The sequence below is a fragment of the Hordeum vulgare genome, chromosome 6H, assembly GCF_904849725.1.
Source record: "Hordeum vulgare subsp. vulgare chromosome 6H, MorexV3_pseudomolecules_assembly, whole genome shotgun sequence".
NCBI lineage: Eukaryota > Viridiplantae > Streptophyta > Magnoliopsida > Poales > Poaceae > Hordeum > Hordeum vulgare.
In genome coordinates, this window is record NC_058523.1 from 498,328,860 (window position 1) to 498,343,358 (window position 14,499).

Consider the following 14,499-nt stretch of genomic DNA (forward strand, 5'->3'; position numbering starts at 1 on the left):
TCACTAAAAAAGTTGCATACACGTTCGTCAGAGTTGCAACCCGAGTTCATCGGATTGTTTTGCTACAACCTTTTTTTTATTTTGTTACCATGCATCATCAGCTTTATTTTTTTGCTACAATCACGTAGATATTTTTTTGCTATAATTAAATTTTTATTGCAACCGTTGATAAAAATTATTACGTCGTGGACAAAATTTATATTGTATTGAAAAAAATTGCTGCATGATAATCTAACAGTACGGCCCGCGTAAAAAAAAAAAGACGTAGCGGATGGGACAGCCAGCGCCTCGCCGGCCGAACGATTCGACCCGCGGGCGGCGCAGAGCATTGCCCCAGACCGACTCGGTCTGGAGTACTAGACCTATTTAGTGCCCGAACCTCCCCACGATCGCTAGATAAAATACTCCGACGCCCCTCGCCCCGCCCTAGCCATAACGCCTCGCCGCCGGTGCCACCCGCTCGATCCTCGCCAACGCCTCATCTTATTCGCCGCCGCTGGACCGTTCTCCGCTGCCGCCTGCAAGCTCGCTCGCTCGCCGCCTATCTCCTCCACGGAACCAACTCGTGATCCCGTCTACAAACTCTCTCCCCGTCCGCGATTTGGTTTCGAGGTATGAGTTTTTCTTCTTCCAATAGTACTCCGTCCCAGTTTATCCCAATTGTCTTAGATACGGCACTAAAACGTGTCTAGCTACATCCAAGGCACGTAATTCGGGACGGAGGGATTATCTAGATCTGTCCCGACGCCCACAAGACCAGATCGATTGCCCTTATGTGACCAAAATCGCATCTTTTGTCTCCGGTTTGTAGGATGCCTAAGCGAAGATGGCAGGGCGACGAGGTTCAGCCCAACTACCACGACCGCGGCGCTAACAAACCCAAGAGCATCTATCTTGTTCTAGATGACTGGCACGGGGGCTTCACCATTCGCAAGCTTGATGCTGACAGTCCTGACCTGAGCGAGCCCCCTGTCTTCCGGCTAGCGTCGCCTATGAAGAACCATGCCATGGACTTTGCCGCTCTGGGCAGCAACATTATAGCCACCAGCAACCAATGTGCTGCAACTCTAGTCTTTGACACGGAAGCAGAGGCGCTGGCCATCGGCAATCCCCTCCCGGATGCACTCCTCAGTTCCCTCAACTTCTTTGTCACAGCTGACGACATGTTATTTGCGTTTGCCTACTACTTCACGTCGCGGCCTCCCTCCTTCGAAGTCATGACCACCGCCAAGGAGGACGAGGTACGCTCTTTGTGCCCAAGCACTGACTGGTCCTGGAAAAGCATCCCAGCTCCCTTCACCAAGCATCAAAGGATTGTATCCTACGCCCTTCACCGGGACAGACGCACCATATTCGTGTTTGTGCATGACCGAAATGGCAGCGGCACCGGCACGTTCTCCTTTGACAGTGAGAACCGTGAGTGGAGGCGCCATGGGGAATGGATGCTCCCTTTCCACCGCCAAGGTTACTTCGACGCAGACCTAGATGCATGGGTTGGGTTACACCCGGATGGCTACATCTGCTCCTGCCAACTTCCCCCCCTAAGCACCACCACCACCATGCAGCAGCCTAGCTGGAAGATTTCCAATGCGCAAAACCTGTGGAGCCCAATACATCAAGCGTCTAAATCCGAAGGGGCTAGTCTCACATACTTGGGCAACTCCAAGTTTTTCCTTGTTGATTGCGACGTGGCAGATGGATTTGAGTTCCAGGATGCCTTTAATGATCCTCATGGCTTCGTGCTCAACATGACCACGTTTCGTCTCGAGTACAATCATGAGGGCAAGCTGAGTATCATCGACAGAAACACTACCTCTTGTCCTGTCTCTAGGCAACTCTCGTCTTTTTCTCCCGTAGCGTTCTGGATGTAGCTAGCAAGGGAAAAAAATGCACCTTCTGTTTTCATTTATTTAGCTGTATATCATGCATACTAGCTATGTGTGTAGCTATGTGTGTCTGTCCTATCTGTAAATTACTCCCTCCACTTCTATATAAAGCCACTTTGTAAATTGGTGTAGCTTTTACCATCGTTTTGAGCAACAAGGTATGCTTTTTGTGGCATGTAACATATATTTTATTGCTCAAATCGGTGATCGAAGTTATACCCAAGTTATGAATTGGCTTGTATAAAAAAAAGAGGGAGTATGATTTGAATCAATAGAACACAGACTGGTTATTATGTGGGAACTTTCAGAGCTCTTAATTGTCAATTCTGCAAATGCAGAAATCGATCGATGCATGGCTGCCTATAACTATGAGTTTCAGAAACTTATGATAATTTTTTGTAATGATAAATATATATGTGGATTAAAATCTATCATCTTGATTAATACAACTTACATATTTTGATCTTATCCGCCATCACAAAAAAGAAATAATGTCTCTGCAGTTCTCTTTTGGGTTTTTTCCTTAAGGAAAAATCCCCAGGGGGCTCTCTTTGCATTGTAACTTCAAGTAATGTTAAGAAAACTGGAGTGTAAGATAGGTATATTCAAGGAAAGGTTCTACGATAATTAGGAAATATTCGGGCATGGTTGCCTTTATCGCATTGCTACATTCCATCCTAGGATGCAATTTTGTTGGCCAATCAAGTAATGGCAAATGTTGATGCATCAGATGCCTTGCATTTATTATGTATGGGCATTTTTTATTACAAATAACTAGCTTATTAATAGGGCATTTTGGTAAACTACAGTAACATAAATTAGAAGTAGATACCTAAAGCCTAAAGGTAGAGAATGAAATCACAGCCTATACAAATACTAAATTCTATTTTGTATATACAAAATCCATCTGGTGATGTTATTCAGTCAAATGTCATGAGAAGATTTTAAAAATGAGAAAAGAAGAGAGATATGCACTTCAGATGTACTCATGTTGTATTTCTGTAAAAGATTTTTGGGCATTTGTTGTTGATAAGCAGGAGGATATGAAATCGAAAGCATGAATCAGTTATCACTTGGTTTAGAAACATGTATCTGGGAGCAATTTATTTCTACGTAAATGTGTGTTGTCTGACATACAAGTCATGCCATGTGTATAAACCAAACCTTAAAGCTGATCATTTTTCCGATACTACTACACTGTAAGAAAATCATGATGGTACCTGGCAATGTAGATAATCAATGGGTCATGGCACAAGTAGAGGTTCTGAAATCTTTTGCTTTGAACTTGAGAATCTAGCAAACTGAAACATGTAAAGTTGGTTCTGAAAATAGCTCTATCTCTGTATTGGTTCCAGGTAATTGTTACTAATCAACAAGAGTTGACATGTACATATGTTGTGTTGCAGGATGTGTTATTAAAGTTAATGTTATGTATCTTTCCATGTTCTCTCTTTGGTTTTAACGGCCATTATGTTATGATTCTAACTAGAAATTTGAACAACAAATAATTTTATAATTTTACTTAAAAATATCCTTTTGAAGTATGCTACATTGTACAAAATATGTAGAAATATTGGGATTTTATTGTTGGTGTCTTCAGCCGCAGTGTGTGGGAACAGTTCATTTAAGGGAGTCCACTAAAAATGTTTATTCCACCATAACCAGAAGGCTTTCACAGTTGGCTCCGTGTCGAAGCCCATAAAGTTAATGTCCACTTTCCAGTTTCCAGAAAAGTTTCTAAAGATCCTTCGAAGATCACTACCTATGTTTTGGCTGAACAAATAAAATGACTCTGCATTAGCAACTGAATAGCTGTTTCATGACAGGTATCCTACAAGTCCCTGTCATGGTGCAAGCAATGGCTTGGGCCAAAAGTGAACATAACAAGGACTCCACAGTATTCTACTTTCTGCCTGCTGCTATTGTTCTAAAGTTCTAAACGTGCAAACTGAAGGCCTTCATTGTCAATATCCATGTTTTGGCTATTCAAACTGTCGTTACTATTTTTGTGGTATATCACAATGTTAATTTTCCCTTCCTAGTAAGCCCTGTGTTCTTTTTGCAGGCAGAACATGATGGATCAGATTTACAAACAACCATGAATGCTGAGCACCATCATGGTGAGGATTTATTTCCAAACATGACAAGGGCTCCACATGTGAAGTACATAACATACTATGAGGACGCTGAAAGTATTCCAGGATGGAGAACAGCAGTCTGGGAGCTTGACAAAGGTGCAAAAGTGCAAAACTGCAATTTCTTTCCCTCATTTATTTTTACGATTTGCTACCTACTACTATGTTTTGCTATGAGGGGTTACTTTGGAAGTTTTATGCTGTTACATATTCCCTCCATTCCTAAATATAAGTATTTTTAGAGATTTCACTACGTGCTATTCTGATTGATGCGCCCATTTTTGTAACTAATTTATATATATGTTGTTACAATACTTCAGGATTTTGTGGTGTTGCTTGCGACACCAAAATCTTCAGCCACTTGGAAGCCACTTGTAGCAGAATTGACTTGATCGTGTTGGAGGTTTGCCATGAGATCACACTGATGTGTACAATTAGTCTATGGTCTGGCTGTTTAGCAGCCAATTTGCTCACATTATCAACAGTCTGAAAAGGTACCCTGTCCCTCCTTACTACTACTGGATATGTAGGGCGTATTTTGATTGGTCAAGACAATGGTTTGACCAAGAATGGCTCCATCAGTGTAATTAAACATGTAATTTTTTTACTAGCCAATCAAAATATGCCCAGTATATTCCTGGCGCTTAGCTCAGATTGGTTCCTCTTGGAGATTTAGTAGTGTGCGCCTGACGCATATGCTGGGTGTTTCGTTTTCATAAAAAATGCTATGCTACGCTTATGTGTCCTAACGAGTTCATTTTTTTGCCGTCCTATAAAGGACGGACCCAGTGCATAGAAGCTCCCACACAAGGTGGGGTCTGGGAAGGGATTATAGGAACCTAGTCTTATCCTTGCTACAGTGCTATGTAGAGAAGCTGGTTCGAACCCAGGAGACCTCTTGGCACAAGTGGAGAGTACTTCACCACTGCGCCAGGCCTGCCCTCAATACTCCCTCCGTCCTATAATAATATTAGACATTATTACATTTAATATATGAGTGTGTGTAGTTTAAGTTTTTGACCGATTCACCAAGGAATATTTCGGTTGCTTTTGACAGATTGCTTACTACTATTGGATTGGATGTCAACATTGGAGGCAGCATTTGTTAATATTGGACAAATTCATTATATCATTTTCTTTTTGTTCTGTGTCATAATGCCCATTCTGGGAAGAGTTGGAAGAGGAGCGGGAGCACCAAAAACCACCACATCGCTCTTTCCTTTCTTTTGGTGCTACCTTGTTTTTTCAAGGGATGGGGCTGGGGTGTATGATAACCCTTCTTTTGAGTATGCCAGGGAGCAACTCCTAGCTCAATTTAGGTACAATTGATAAAAATAATAGAGATCATGAGTATATTGGATGTAATAATGTTTATATTATGGAATAGAGGGAGTGCCTCTGTAGTCTAGCAATGCACTCTAGTGCGAGCAAGACCGCAGATCAGATCAGTGGACTCGAAGATCATGTGCACGACGGTCAAAATCCACTGCAATAGAATATCGAAGTACTTCTAGCAAAAGGCAATCTAATGGTGGTTGGTAACCTGGTACATTCATGATTCATTCATCTAGCTAGTGATGAAAAATCGGAGCTCCTTTTTCACGGTCAAGCTTGTCATGGTCACAATAGACCATGGCAAGTCTTGGTCTTGCAAGACTTCGTGGTAGCTACAAATCGCATACACATAGCTTGGCACGCACTACTCTTGCATGGGTGTCGCTCCGAGATACGCACGACTCTTGCATGATGCAGCTCCCAGGTTCACGTCAAAGAGACTGCGGGTGGCACGCTGGGCGCTGGACAGGTGCGGCCTCTTTGGCACACTTTCTTTTCAGCCTTTTGTACTCTTTCTCTTTGGAGTTTGAACCAAATGTTCGGATTGTTTATTTGATCAGGCTCTCCGGTCCTTCTCTCACTATATACTGTCAGCCATCACATAATTCTATCCATGTCACTGGCTGTTACTTTCTTTATTTATATTGTTGTTCTAGTTTTTCTAGTGTTGTCACTCGTCATGGTAAAACAATCGTCACTGGTGACACTGAGATGTTTGAGTTCTTGAAGAAAAAGAGCAAAACATTTTCTTTCGAGGATACGCCAAAGACGTACCATAACTTTATAGAAGGCAGAAAAATATGTACAAGAGATTACATCATTTGCTAGTTAGGCATCACAGGTCGATCCTAACCCAACCCCCGCTTCACTAACTAAACTCTACTACTCAATCATACGAATCACTCCAGAAGCTCCTGCCAGAGTCTAGTTTCTAAGGTCCTCAAAATGAGATCCACCGTACCCCTTTCGTTCAGGACAACACACCTACCAAGAACTCTACCATTTCTCTGTTTCCATAGACTCTAGCTGACAAGCATAACTAGCGTGTCAAAGCCTTTACGGGTGCGCTTGGTGATTCGCTTCTGAGCCATCGATCATCACTCCACAAGAGTTGCCTGTTGAGTTGGACACGAATGTGGCTCCAAACCCAACTTGGAGAAGCAAAGGACCATACCTGCCTCCCGAAAACACATTGAATCAGGATATGGTCGATCGTGTCCTCTTCTTGGTCGCACAAGTAGCAAGGCGAGGTATGGTCTTGCAGCCCGTGTCGTGCCCTCCTATCCGACGTCCACAACCGGTATTGCACTGCCAACCACATGAAGATCCGGCATGCTAGTGGGGCCCAACTCTTCCAGATGGCTGCATAAGACTGGAATCTCATTCCTCCTTCACATAACATCCTATAAGCCGAAGATGCCGTGTAGACTCCTTCCACATTCCAAGCCCAAATCAGCCTATCCTCGCTTCCTAGGTTGATCTCCACTTCGATGAGAATCTCCCTTTTTCTAGCAATACATTCCAAGAACAAAACATTGAGACGTTCCTTTTTTCTAGATAAAGGGGGACACCTTTCCGGTTAAATTAGTCATGAAACCACGTCATCAAGTACTCCCTCCATTTCAGTTTATAAGTCCGACACGTGTAACTAGGTCGTCAATTTGACCAACTTAATAAGAGACATATATTATAAAAAATACTCCCTCTGTTCCTAAATATAAAACATTTTAGATATTGCACTATGAACTACATACAGATGTACATAGACATATTTCAGAATGTAGATTCACTCATTTTGCTCCGTATGTAGTCTTCTAGTGTAATCTCTAAAATGTCTTATATTTTAAAACGGAGGGAGTATATCATTAGAAACTTTAGATGTTCTATTTTCTAATGATATAATTTTTATGTTAAACAATATATTTTATATAAGTTAAATTAACGACCTAGTTCACGTGCACGCTTTATAAATTATGATGGAGGGAGTACATCAATTTGCAGTGCGCGAGGAAAGATGGAGTGTCAGCCCGGCTAGCAGTAATAAGTTTGGGCATCACTAGGCATCAGACGTGTGGATACTTGCATCCATCAGCCTAGCTGGCTGCCATCGGATTAGTGATTTCTCATGCATGCGATTCATGAATAGAATGACTTGAGGAAATGTGGGCCTAGGTAGGTAGGTGTACACGCATGGTCCACTAGTTGAGTTTTGCTTCCTTTTTAACTGCTTCTTAACTCCTTCCGTGAAGTACGTGGAATTGGTGTTACATGCTCTTTTTTCTTCTTCTTTTTGTTAGTGGACAAGGAAAACTAGATAGGTGGTTTGAAATCTAATAGTTTGTATCTAACATGACAAACTTTGCTTCCATCTCGATTGAAAATTGCTTCAATCTGATTTTTGAAAATTAAAACTTGTTTTCAACGATGCAATATAATGTTCCGACAGATAATAGAATTTGCTTCAATTTGACATAATTTTTTGCCTTATAATGATATACTCTTTCCAAAACAATAAAAGATGTTCAGCCGAGTAGCGAATTGCTTCGAATGAAACATAAATTGTTACCACATTTCTGACGGTTTCGCTTTCACGATTACAAGTGCTTCGATGAAATAGGAATGCATTGCTAAAATAAAAAACTTTTGTTTCCAACAGCTTGGTGCAACTTATTTGTGCTTCCTATGCAGAAATATTTTTTGTGTTAATTACATTGCTTCGACGACAAATTATTTGATCAGTAAAAATATATATCTGCTTCAAGCAGCTATAGAATTGTCCCGAATGTAACATCAGACAGCTTCAAAAAATATTGAAGTTTGCTTCAAAAATTAAGATAAATTTGCTCCAAATAGAATTAGATTTTGCTTCTGCACAACAAGGACTTAATGGAATGAATAAATGACTATGTGTGCCGTGTGGCCAAAATGACGCGACGCACGGTTCACATCAACTGCCATGGATGACATAGGTCCATTAGTATTGCTTCAAAAAAAATATTTTTCCATTGCATCCAAACTATATAAGTATTGCTTCCAAACTTAGATCATCGAGTGTTAAGAGAATCGTTGGTGCAGGACACTGGGGCGTGCAGTCCTAGAGGGCCATGCTGTCGTCCAGAGGAAGCACCATATCAGTGCCATTGGCAGGGTGTAAGCTGCTGGTATGGGTGCACAGGTGAACACGGCCGCATGGCAATCCCTATTTGTCACGTCAGGTCAGATGCTCGGTTGCAGGCTACAAGTCGCTTCCATCATCGGCGCCATCAACCAGTGTGATGCGCTTGGCTCCGACGTGTGCTTCCTCTTCCCTTCCATCATTGCGCCTGCAAATCATTGCTGGCAATGCGGTTGGTACGGCACTACCATATCATGGCGAAAAAGACTCGCCATCGTATGAGGCAAGAAACACATCGACTATAAAATAGATGCACTCGACAAAAATCATGGCGAAAAAGACTCGCCACGGTGTTAGGTGCAGTACAACAGATTAACTAGATGCATATATGAACGAAACATTAATATTAGCAGCAAAACAAAATTGCAAATATTAATCAATACAAATGTGAGAATGTTACCCTGGTAGAGGACCTTTCAATCCGAAGCATACATGTTTGAATTCATCGTTTCTTTTCACTTGTTTTCTATCAGCCTTGCTCCCGATGGACATGTATTACAAGTACAACAGCAAGAACATTAGAACAACATCATCAGGCCCGTCTCATCTGATCATTTCTCCTGTAATACGACCTAGAAACAACAGGATCGGCGCATGCGGCAACCTAAGAACGTCTTTGGGTTTTCCATGCAGGAGAGAACATCATGGGCAGCAGAGAGTACACCAGCACAGAGAGGAACTGGACGGCGCAGGTGGGCGACAACTGTTCCAGAGGATGCACCGGTGAAGAACCAGATCGGCGAGGGGCGTGGCCAGCTCGGCGATGGAGCTGTGGCGGCCTGGCGGGGGCAGGCTAGAGTAGGGAGGGTCGGTGCATCTGAGATTATTTGCGGGATCAATGAAGACGGACAAGGCAAGAAATCAGGCTCGTTTGGAAACTGAATAATGAATGGATTTTGAAAGCAAATCAGGGGTGCGATTAAAAGCCCATCAACGTTCCTCAACTGGTCTGACGAATATCTCCCTATCAGATGTATGATAGGAAGTGTTTCCCAATAAGTTTTGCCATAGTGAGGAACTAGAGTAAGTGAGTAACCACACCATCAACTTATGCATCTGATCTCGGGGAGGACCAGAGCGCAAAAGATCTTCCCACGATAAATTATCATAGTTAATTTTCTGCGGGAAAACTACATCCAAAACCATTGTGCTTCATCAAAGCAGATATCGTCTCATCCTTTCCGCAACAACCACGTAACAGCCGCATGCGCAACATTAGCACTTTTGTGCACGGTCTAGCAATAACATTCTGAAAAGTGGATCCGCTTTTCAAACCTATAAGGCCCAGTTCCATTCCACAATTCCAGTTGCAATCACGCAGTAGAAAATAAGTGACTACACTATGGACTTTCATCACAGAAAATATATACCAAGTCCCTTAAAAAAGTACATACCCAGTCTGAAACATTTTTGTTTTCTGAATGGAGGCAAAATATTTCACTACTAGAAAAAAGCCTATAGCTAATATGGACATTAATGATGCATCACGCATGTGGTACACCACTGTTATATAGCAGTGGCGCACCACATACTGGTGTGCCATTAGTGTCCATACTACTCCCTCCTTTCCGGTTTATAGGGCTCAAATCTGAAATCTCATCAAACAAGGTGAATTATGAGTGGATGATACTAGTTTTAACTAGCCAATGAAATATTTCTCACATATTCAATTTCCAAGGCAATAAATGTAGCACCCTTCTTTTCATTGGACTTGCATGATGGATGTAGAGAACGATGCATTCATAGCCACTCATCTCCTTTCTCTAAACTCTATGAATTAAATATGGCGTGAGACTCAAAGCACTTTAACTCTATTAGACTCAAAATGAGCCTAATATAATGGACATCTGAAACTTTTGAGATGAGCCCTATAAACCGGAAAGGAGGGAGTACTAATGGCGCACCTTGTGTCTAGTGCGCCATTACTATCTTTGTCCTGGCCCCACACCATTTCCTACACTTATGAGTGGCGCACCATGGTAAGTGCGCCATTACTAGTTTTAACTAGTAATGACGCACCACGTCCACGGTGCGCCACTACTAATTTTTTTTCAGTTTTTTTTAAAAACTACTAATGACGCATTCTTACCAGGTGCGCCATTAGTAACCCTGGTTACCAATGGCGCATTCTTAGGTGGGTGCGCCATTGATAACCAGAAGTCAAAAAAAAACTCCCGCTCCCCTCCCCTCGTGGCTCTCCTCCCGATCCAATGCAGAAACTCCCGCTCTCGTGACTCTCCTCCCTCCGACCGCCCCACCCACCGCACCTGCCGCCGCTGGCTGGTCCTCCGGCCGCCTCCCCCAGCGCACCTGCCGCTGCCGGCTGAACCCCCTGCTTCCCCCTCGCCGCTGCGCCACCGTCCGCCTCACACCACGCCCTCCCCGCTCCCTGCCTCTCCCCACCGCCGCCAGGAACCCCCGATGATGGGCGACGACAAGGGCGCCGCCGCCTCCCCCTCTGCCTCTGCCGTGCTCCCCTCTTTCGGCAGCGAGATTCGCCCCGAGGTTCGCCCCCTCCTTCCCCCGCATTTTTGAAATAATTACCTCACCTAGAAAATTTCCAGCAAAGCCATCGCTAATAGATTTTCCCCCTCAGCCAACGGCTGCTGTCACCTTGCCAAACCGCGTTTGTCCATGGTCGTTTCATTCTTGAAAGTGTTTTCACATCACATGAGGCGATCCATGAGGTGTATAAATCTAGGAAACCTATGTTATCCTGAAGTTAAACTATGGAAAAGCATATCATAGGATTAATTGGGATTTCCTTTTGGATATGTTGACATCTAGAGGTTTTGGAAATGAATGGATTAATTGGATTTTTTTCTTTACTTAAGCAAAGCTCCTTTGCTGTCAAAATTAATGATAGTGTAGGCCCATATTTTCTAGGTGGAAAAGTTTTAAAGCAGAGAGACCCGTCCTCTCCCATTCCGTTTCATTTGGTGGCAGATTTATTTACGCGCATGCTTGCCAAAGTGACTAGTGCGAACATCATCGCATGGATCCTCCTAGATGTGATTATGATAGTTTAATTAGCATGTAGTATGCGGATGACACAATTTTATTCCTATATCCGAATCCTGAGAATTCTAAAAAACCTTAAATGCCTATTGGCTTGTTTTGAGAATCTCTCCCGTATGAAAATTAATTATGATAAATGTGAACTTGTTGCGATCAACTTTAGGAGAAGATGATATTAAGACTCTTTCTCAAATTTTTTGTTGTAAAGTTGGGGATTTCCTCCTGAAATATTTGGGAGTACCGCTTCATTACCTGAAATGAAGGGGGTAAAATATTCAACCTATTATTGATAAAATCATTAAAAAAATTGTGGTTGGAGAGGCAGGTTGCTTAGCTATGAGGCTAAGCTGATTCTATTGCACACTTGCATTGCTAGTATTCCTATGTATTTGATGTCTTTGATCAAATTTCCAGAATGGTCAATTAAGACCATTACATATCAGATATCTCACTTTTTTGGGGTAACATGGGGGAGGTTCACAAGTACCACCTTGCTAATTGGGGATTAGTTTCCAGAAGAAGGACTTTGTGGGCCTGGGGGTCATAAACTTGAGGGAGTTTAACATGGCCCTGCTTGCATCTTGGTCTAAGAGATATCTACAGGGATGAGAGAAGCCTTGGATAACTTTGATTAACTACAAATATAACACCAGAGGGCCTAATATTGCACACTTGACAAACGGTTGTATAAAAAGGATATGGGATCGATGTGAAATAAGCAAGGAATATAATGTTACCTGAATTCTCAATTGGACCATCATCAGTTGTGTGGTGCGGGTCAGGTGCAGCTTCTTTAAATCAATATGGATGGTTGGAGCACTCTCGCATCTGCACGTGCCTTTTGATGCTTCATCCAATCCTTCATGATATGAAACAAATGCATTTTTTGGTTGATGGTGATAACTAAGTAGCTGCTGTTGTTAACTTGTGATGGTGCTGTTTAATCCTCACATTCCCCTCCTATGATATGATGTTTGCCAATTATTACTCAAACCAATTATTATCTGACAAAGATGAAAGTAGAATGCTGATGTTCTTTATTCTTGTTCATTCATGCTTTTCCTTTTTGATACTTCCCTTGCACCGAAAGAGTGCTCTTCATGTTTGGTAGCTTTGCTTGTTTTTCCGGAATGTTGATTCATTTCCGTTCCGACAAATTTCAGGTGCTCCATATGTCGACTTTTTAGTAAATGTCATGCCCAAATTTTCTCTGTTTTAGGAATTGTCGTCTGACGACGAATACGTTATGTGCGAATACTGCCAAGACAAGCGCGACCTTTGCGACACGCCTTTCCTAGTTGATGATAGGCGCTTCAGCATCATGCTGGATGGGGACTTCGAAGTGGATACAGTAAGTCACAATGACATGTCTTTTTTCGTAATTAAGCATGACTTCTTTTGCTTCAACTTATAATTTCTATTTTTTACTATTCTACTAGCGTATCCCCTGCCATGCAAGAAATTATGTGTTGGATAAGATTGGTTTCAGTACTGAAGAAACTATGGAGGTAAAGATAGTTCACTTGAGGAACGAACATGGTTATACTTTTGCCGTAAAATTGTACAATGCAGACACCTACTCCTTTTTTGAATGCAAAACTTGGGTAGCACCATGCAAGGCTTATGCATTTGAGCCTAATATGCTTATCACCTTTGATATTCGTCCGTATGATGAAATTGAAGGTAATATCGACATCTGGGTCAATGTGCAGACGCCTCCAGTTCTACCATTATGTGAGTTTCTCAACCACATTTATTAAGTAATTTATATTGTTTATTTAAAAATAGTTGACAACTTATTTCCATTGACAGCTTATTTTCATTCTTCAAAAAATGTACGGAAAATGGTAGACAGAACCTATTACTACAATGATGAAGCAGAATTAACTTGTGAGGAGATACATCATCTTGTCCATTTTATCATTGATCTTGAGAAGTACAATATCAATCAACAAACTTCCCCACAATATGGTCAATATGTGCCACTAGTGCACGTGGTGAACTACGGTAACATGTATGGAGATTGCATGGTAAGATTTTCTACTATTGCGACATCCATACATCTTTTGCATAAATTCTTGTAAAACTAAACTACATTGCTAGCTACAAAGCTAATACTATGTTTTTCAACAGAAAATCCCGGAAGATTGTGTGCCTCATCTGATGTTACCAAGAGGTCGCGTTGATGTTATGATGATACGACCAGCGCGGCCAGGTCAACCTAGGTATCTGATGTACTCCTGTCCATACCGGATTTCTAAAACCGATGAAGTCATGACAATCAAAGATTGGAAAAAATGTATGGTCTATCCTAGAGAACTACTTGGAAGCAACATTGTGCGTAGGCCAAGAATTGGAGACAAGATGATCTCCATTCTCCATAATGGAGAGTCAGGGCCTATCTTGTTTTTTGATATTCTACCTATGCAGAGGAGTATGTCCTAGGTTCAATGTGTTATTATGTGCTACAATGTGATAATGTGCTACAGTGTGATGATGTGCTAAAATGTGTTAATGTGATGATGTGCTACAATGTATTAAATAGTATTGATGGTAATGACTATGATGATTATTAGCTATTTCCGAGATGATGTGATGATGTGCTACAATGTTTTAGAGTTGAGATGATGATGATGATGTGCTACAATGTATTTTGTAACCTGTGCACCATCTAAAAGTGCATAGGTTACAATGATGATGATGATGATGACGATGATGATGAAGATGTGCTACAATGTGTTAAAAAATCCTAATATTCATAGTAGTGGCGCACCATCTAAAAGTGCGACATTAGTAAACCCATAGCAGTGGTGCACTTCTAGGCCTACTAATGGCGCACCTCGTGGTGCGCCACTGTTATGTATATTAACAGCGCACCAGGGGTGCGCCATTACTATTTATTAGTAGTGACGTGATAATAGTGGCGCACCTATAGTGCGCCATTAATAGG

General features: G+C 42.0%; 1 protein-coding gene across 6 annotated transcripts; it reads left to right on the forward strand.

Annotated features, from left to right (window-relative positions):
• Window positions 1–414: 414 nt before the first annotated feature.
• LOC123404499 lies at window positions 415–5,429 on the forward strand. Of its 6 annotated transcripts, none has more exons than XM_045098430.1 (5): window positions 415–612; window positions 812–1,241; window positions 3,952–4,120; window positions 4,342–4,515; window positions 5,079–5,429. In XM_045098430.1, exons 2-4 carry the CDS (start codon window positions 813–815, stop codon window positions 4,509–4,511), a joined length of 768 nt encoding a protein of 255 aa, XP_044954365.1. In that variant the 5' UTR covers window positions 415–612; window position 812; the 3' UTR covers window positions 4,512–4,515; window positions 5,079–5,429. The 6 variants fall into 6 exon arrangements, 2 of the variants coding, with proteins under 2 accessions (XP_044954365.1, XP_044954366.1); XM_045098431.1 differs by lacking the exon at window positions 5,079–5,429 and adding an exon at window positions 4,800–5,069; XR_006611819.1 differs by having other exon boundaries at window positions 812–3,827.
• The last annotated feature ends 9,070 nt before the right edge of the window (window positions 5,430–14,499 follow it).

Bases quoted from the DNA above. Each gene is read 5' to 3' on its own strand.
- LOC123404499 (XM_045098430.1), top strand. From the start codon at position 813: ATGCCTAAGCGAAGATGGCAGGGCGACGAGGTTCAGCCCAACTACCAC. The intron at 1,242-3,951 runs GTACGCTCTTTG...TTCTTTTTGCAG, and splicing joins CCACCGCCAAGGAGGACGAG to GCAGAACATGATGGATCAGA. The intron at 4,121-4,341 runs GTGCAAAAGTGC...ACAATACTTCAG, and splicing joins AGTCTGGGAGCTTGACAAAG to GATTTTGTGGTGTTGCTTGC.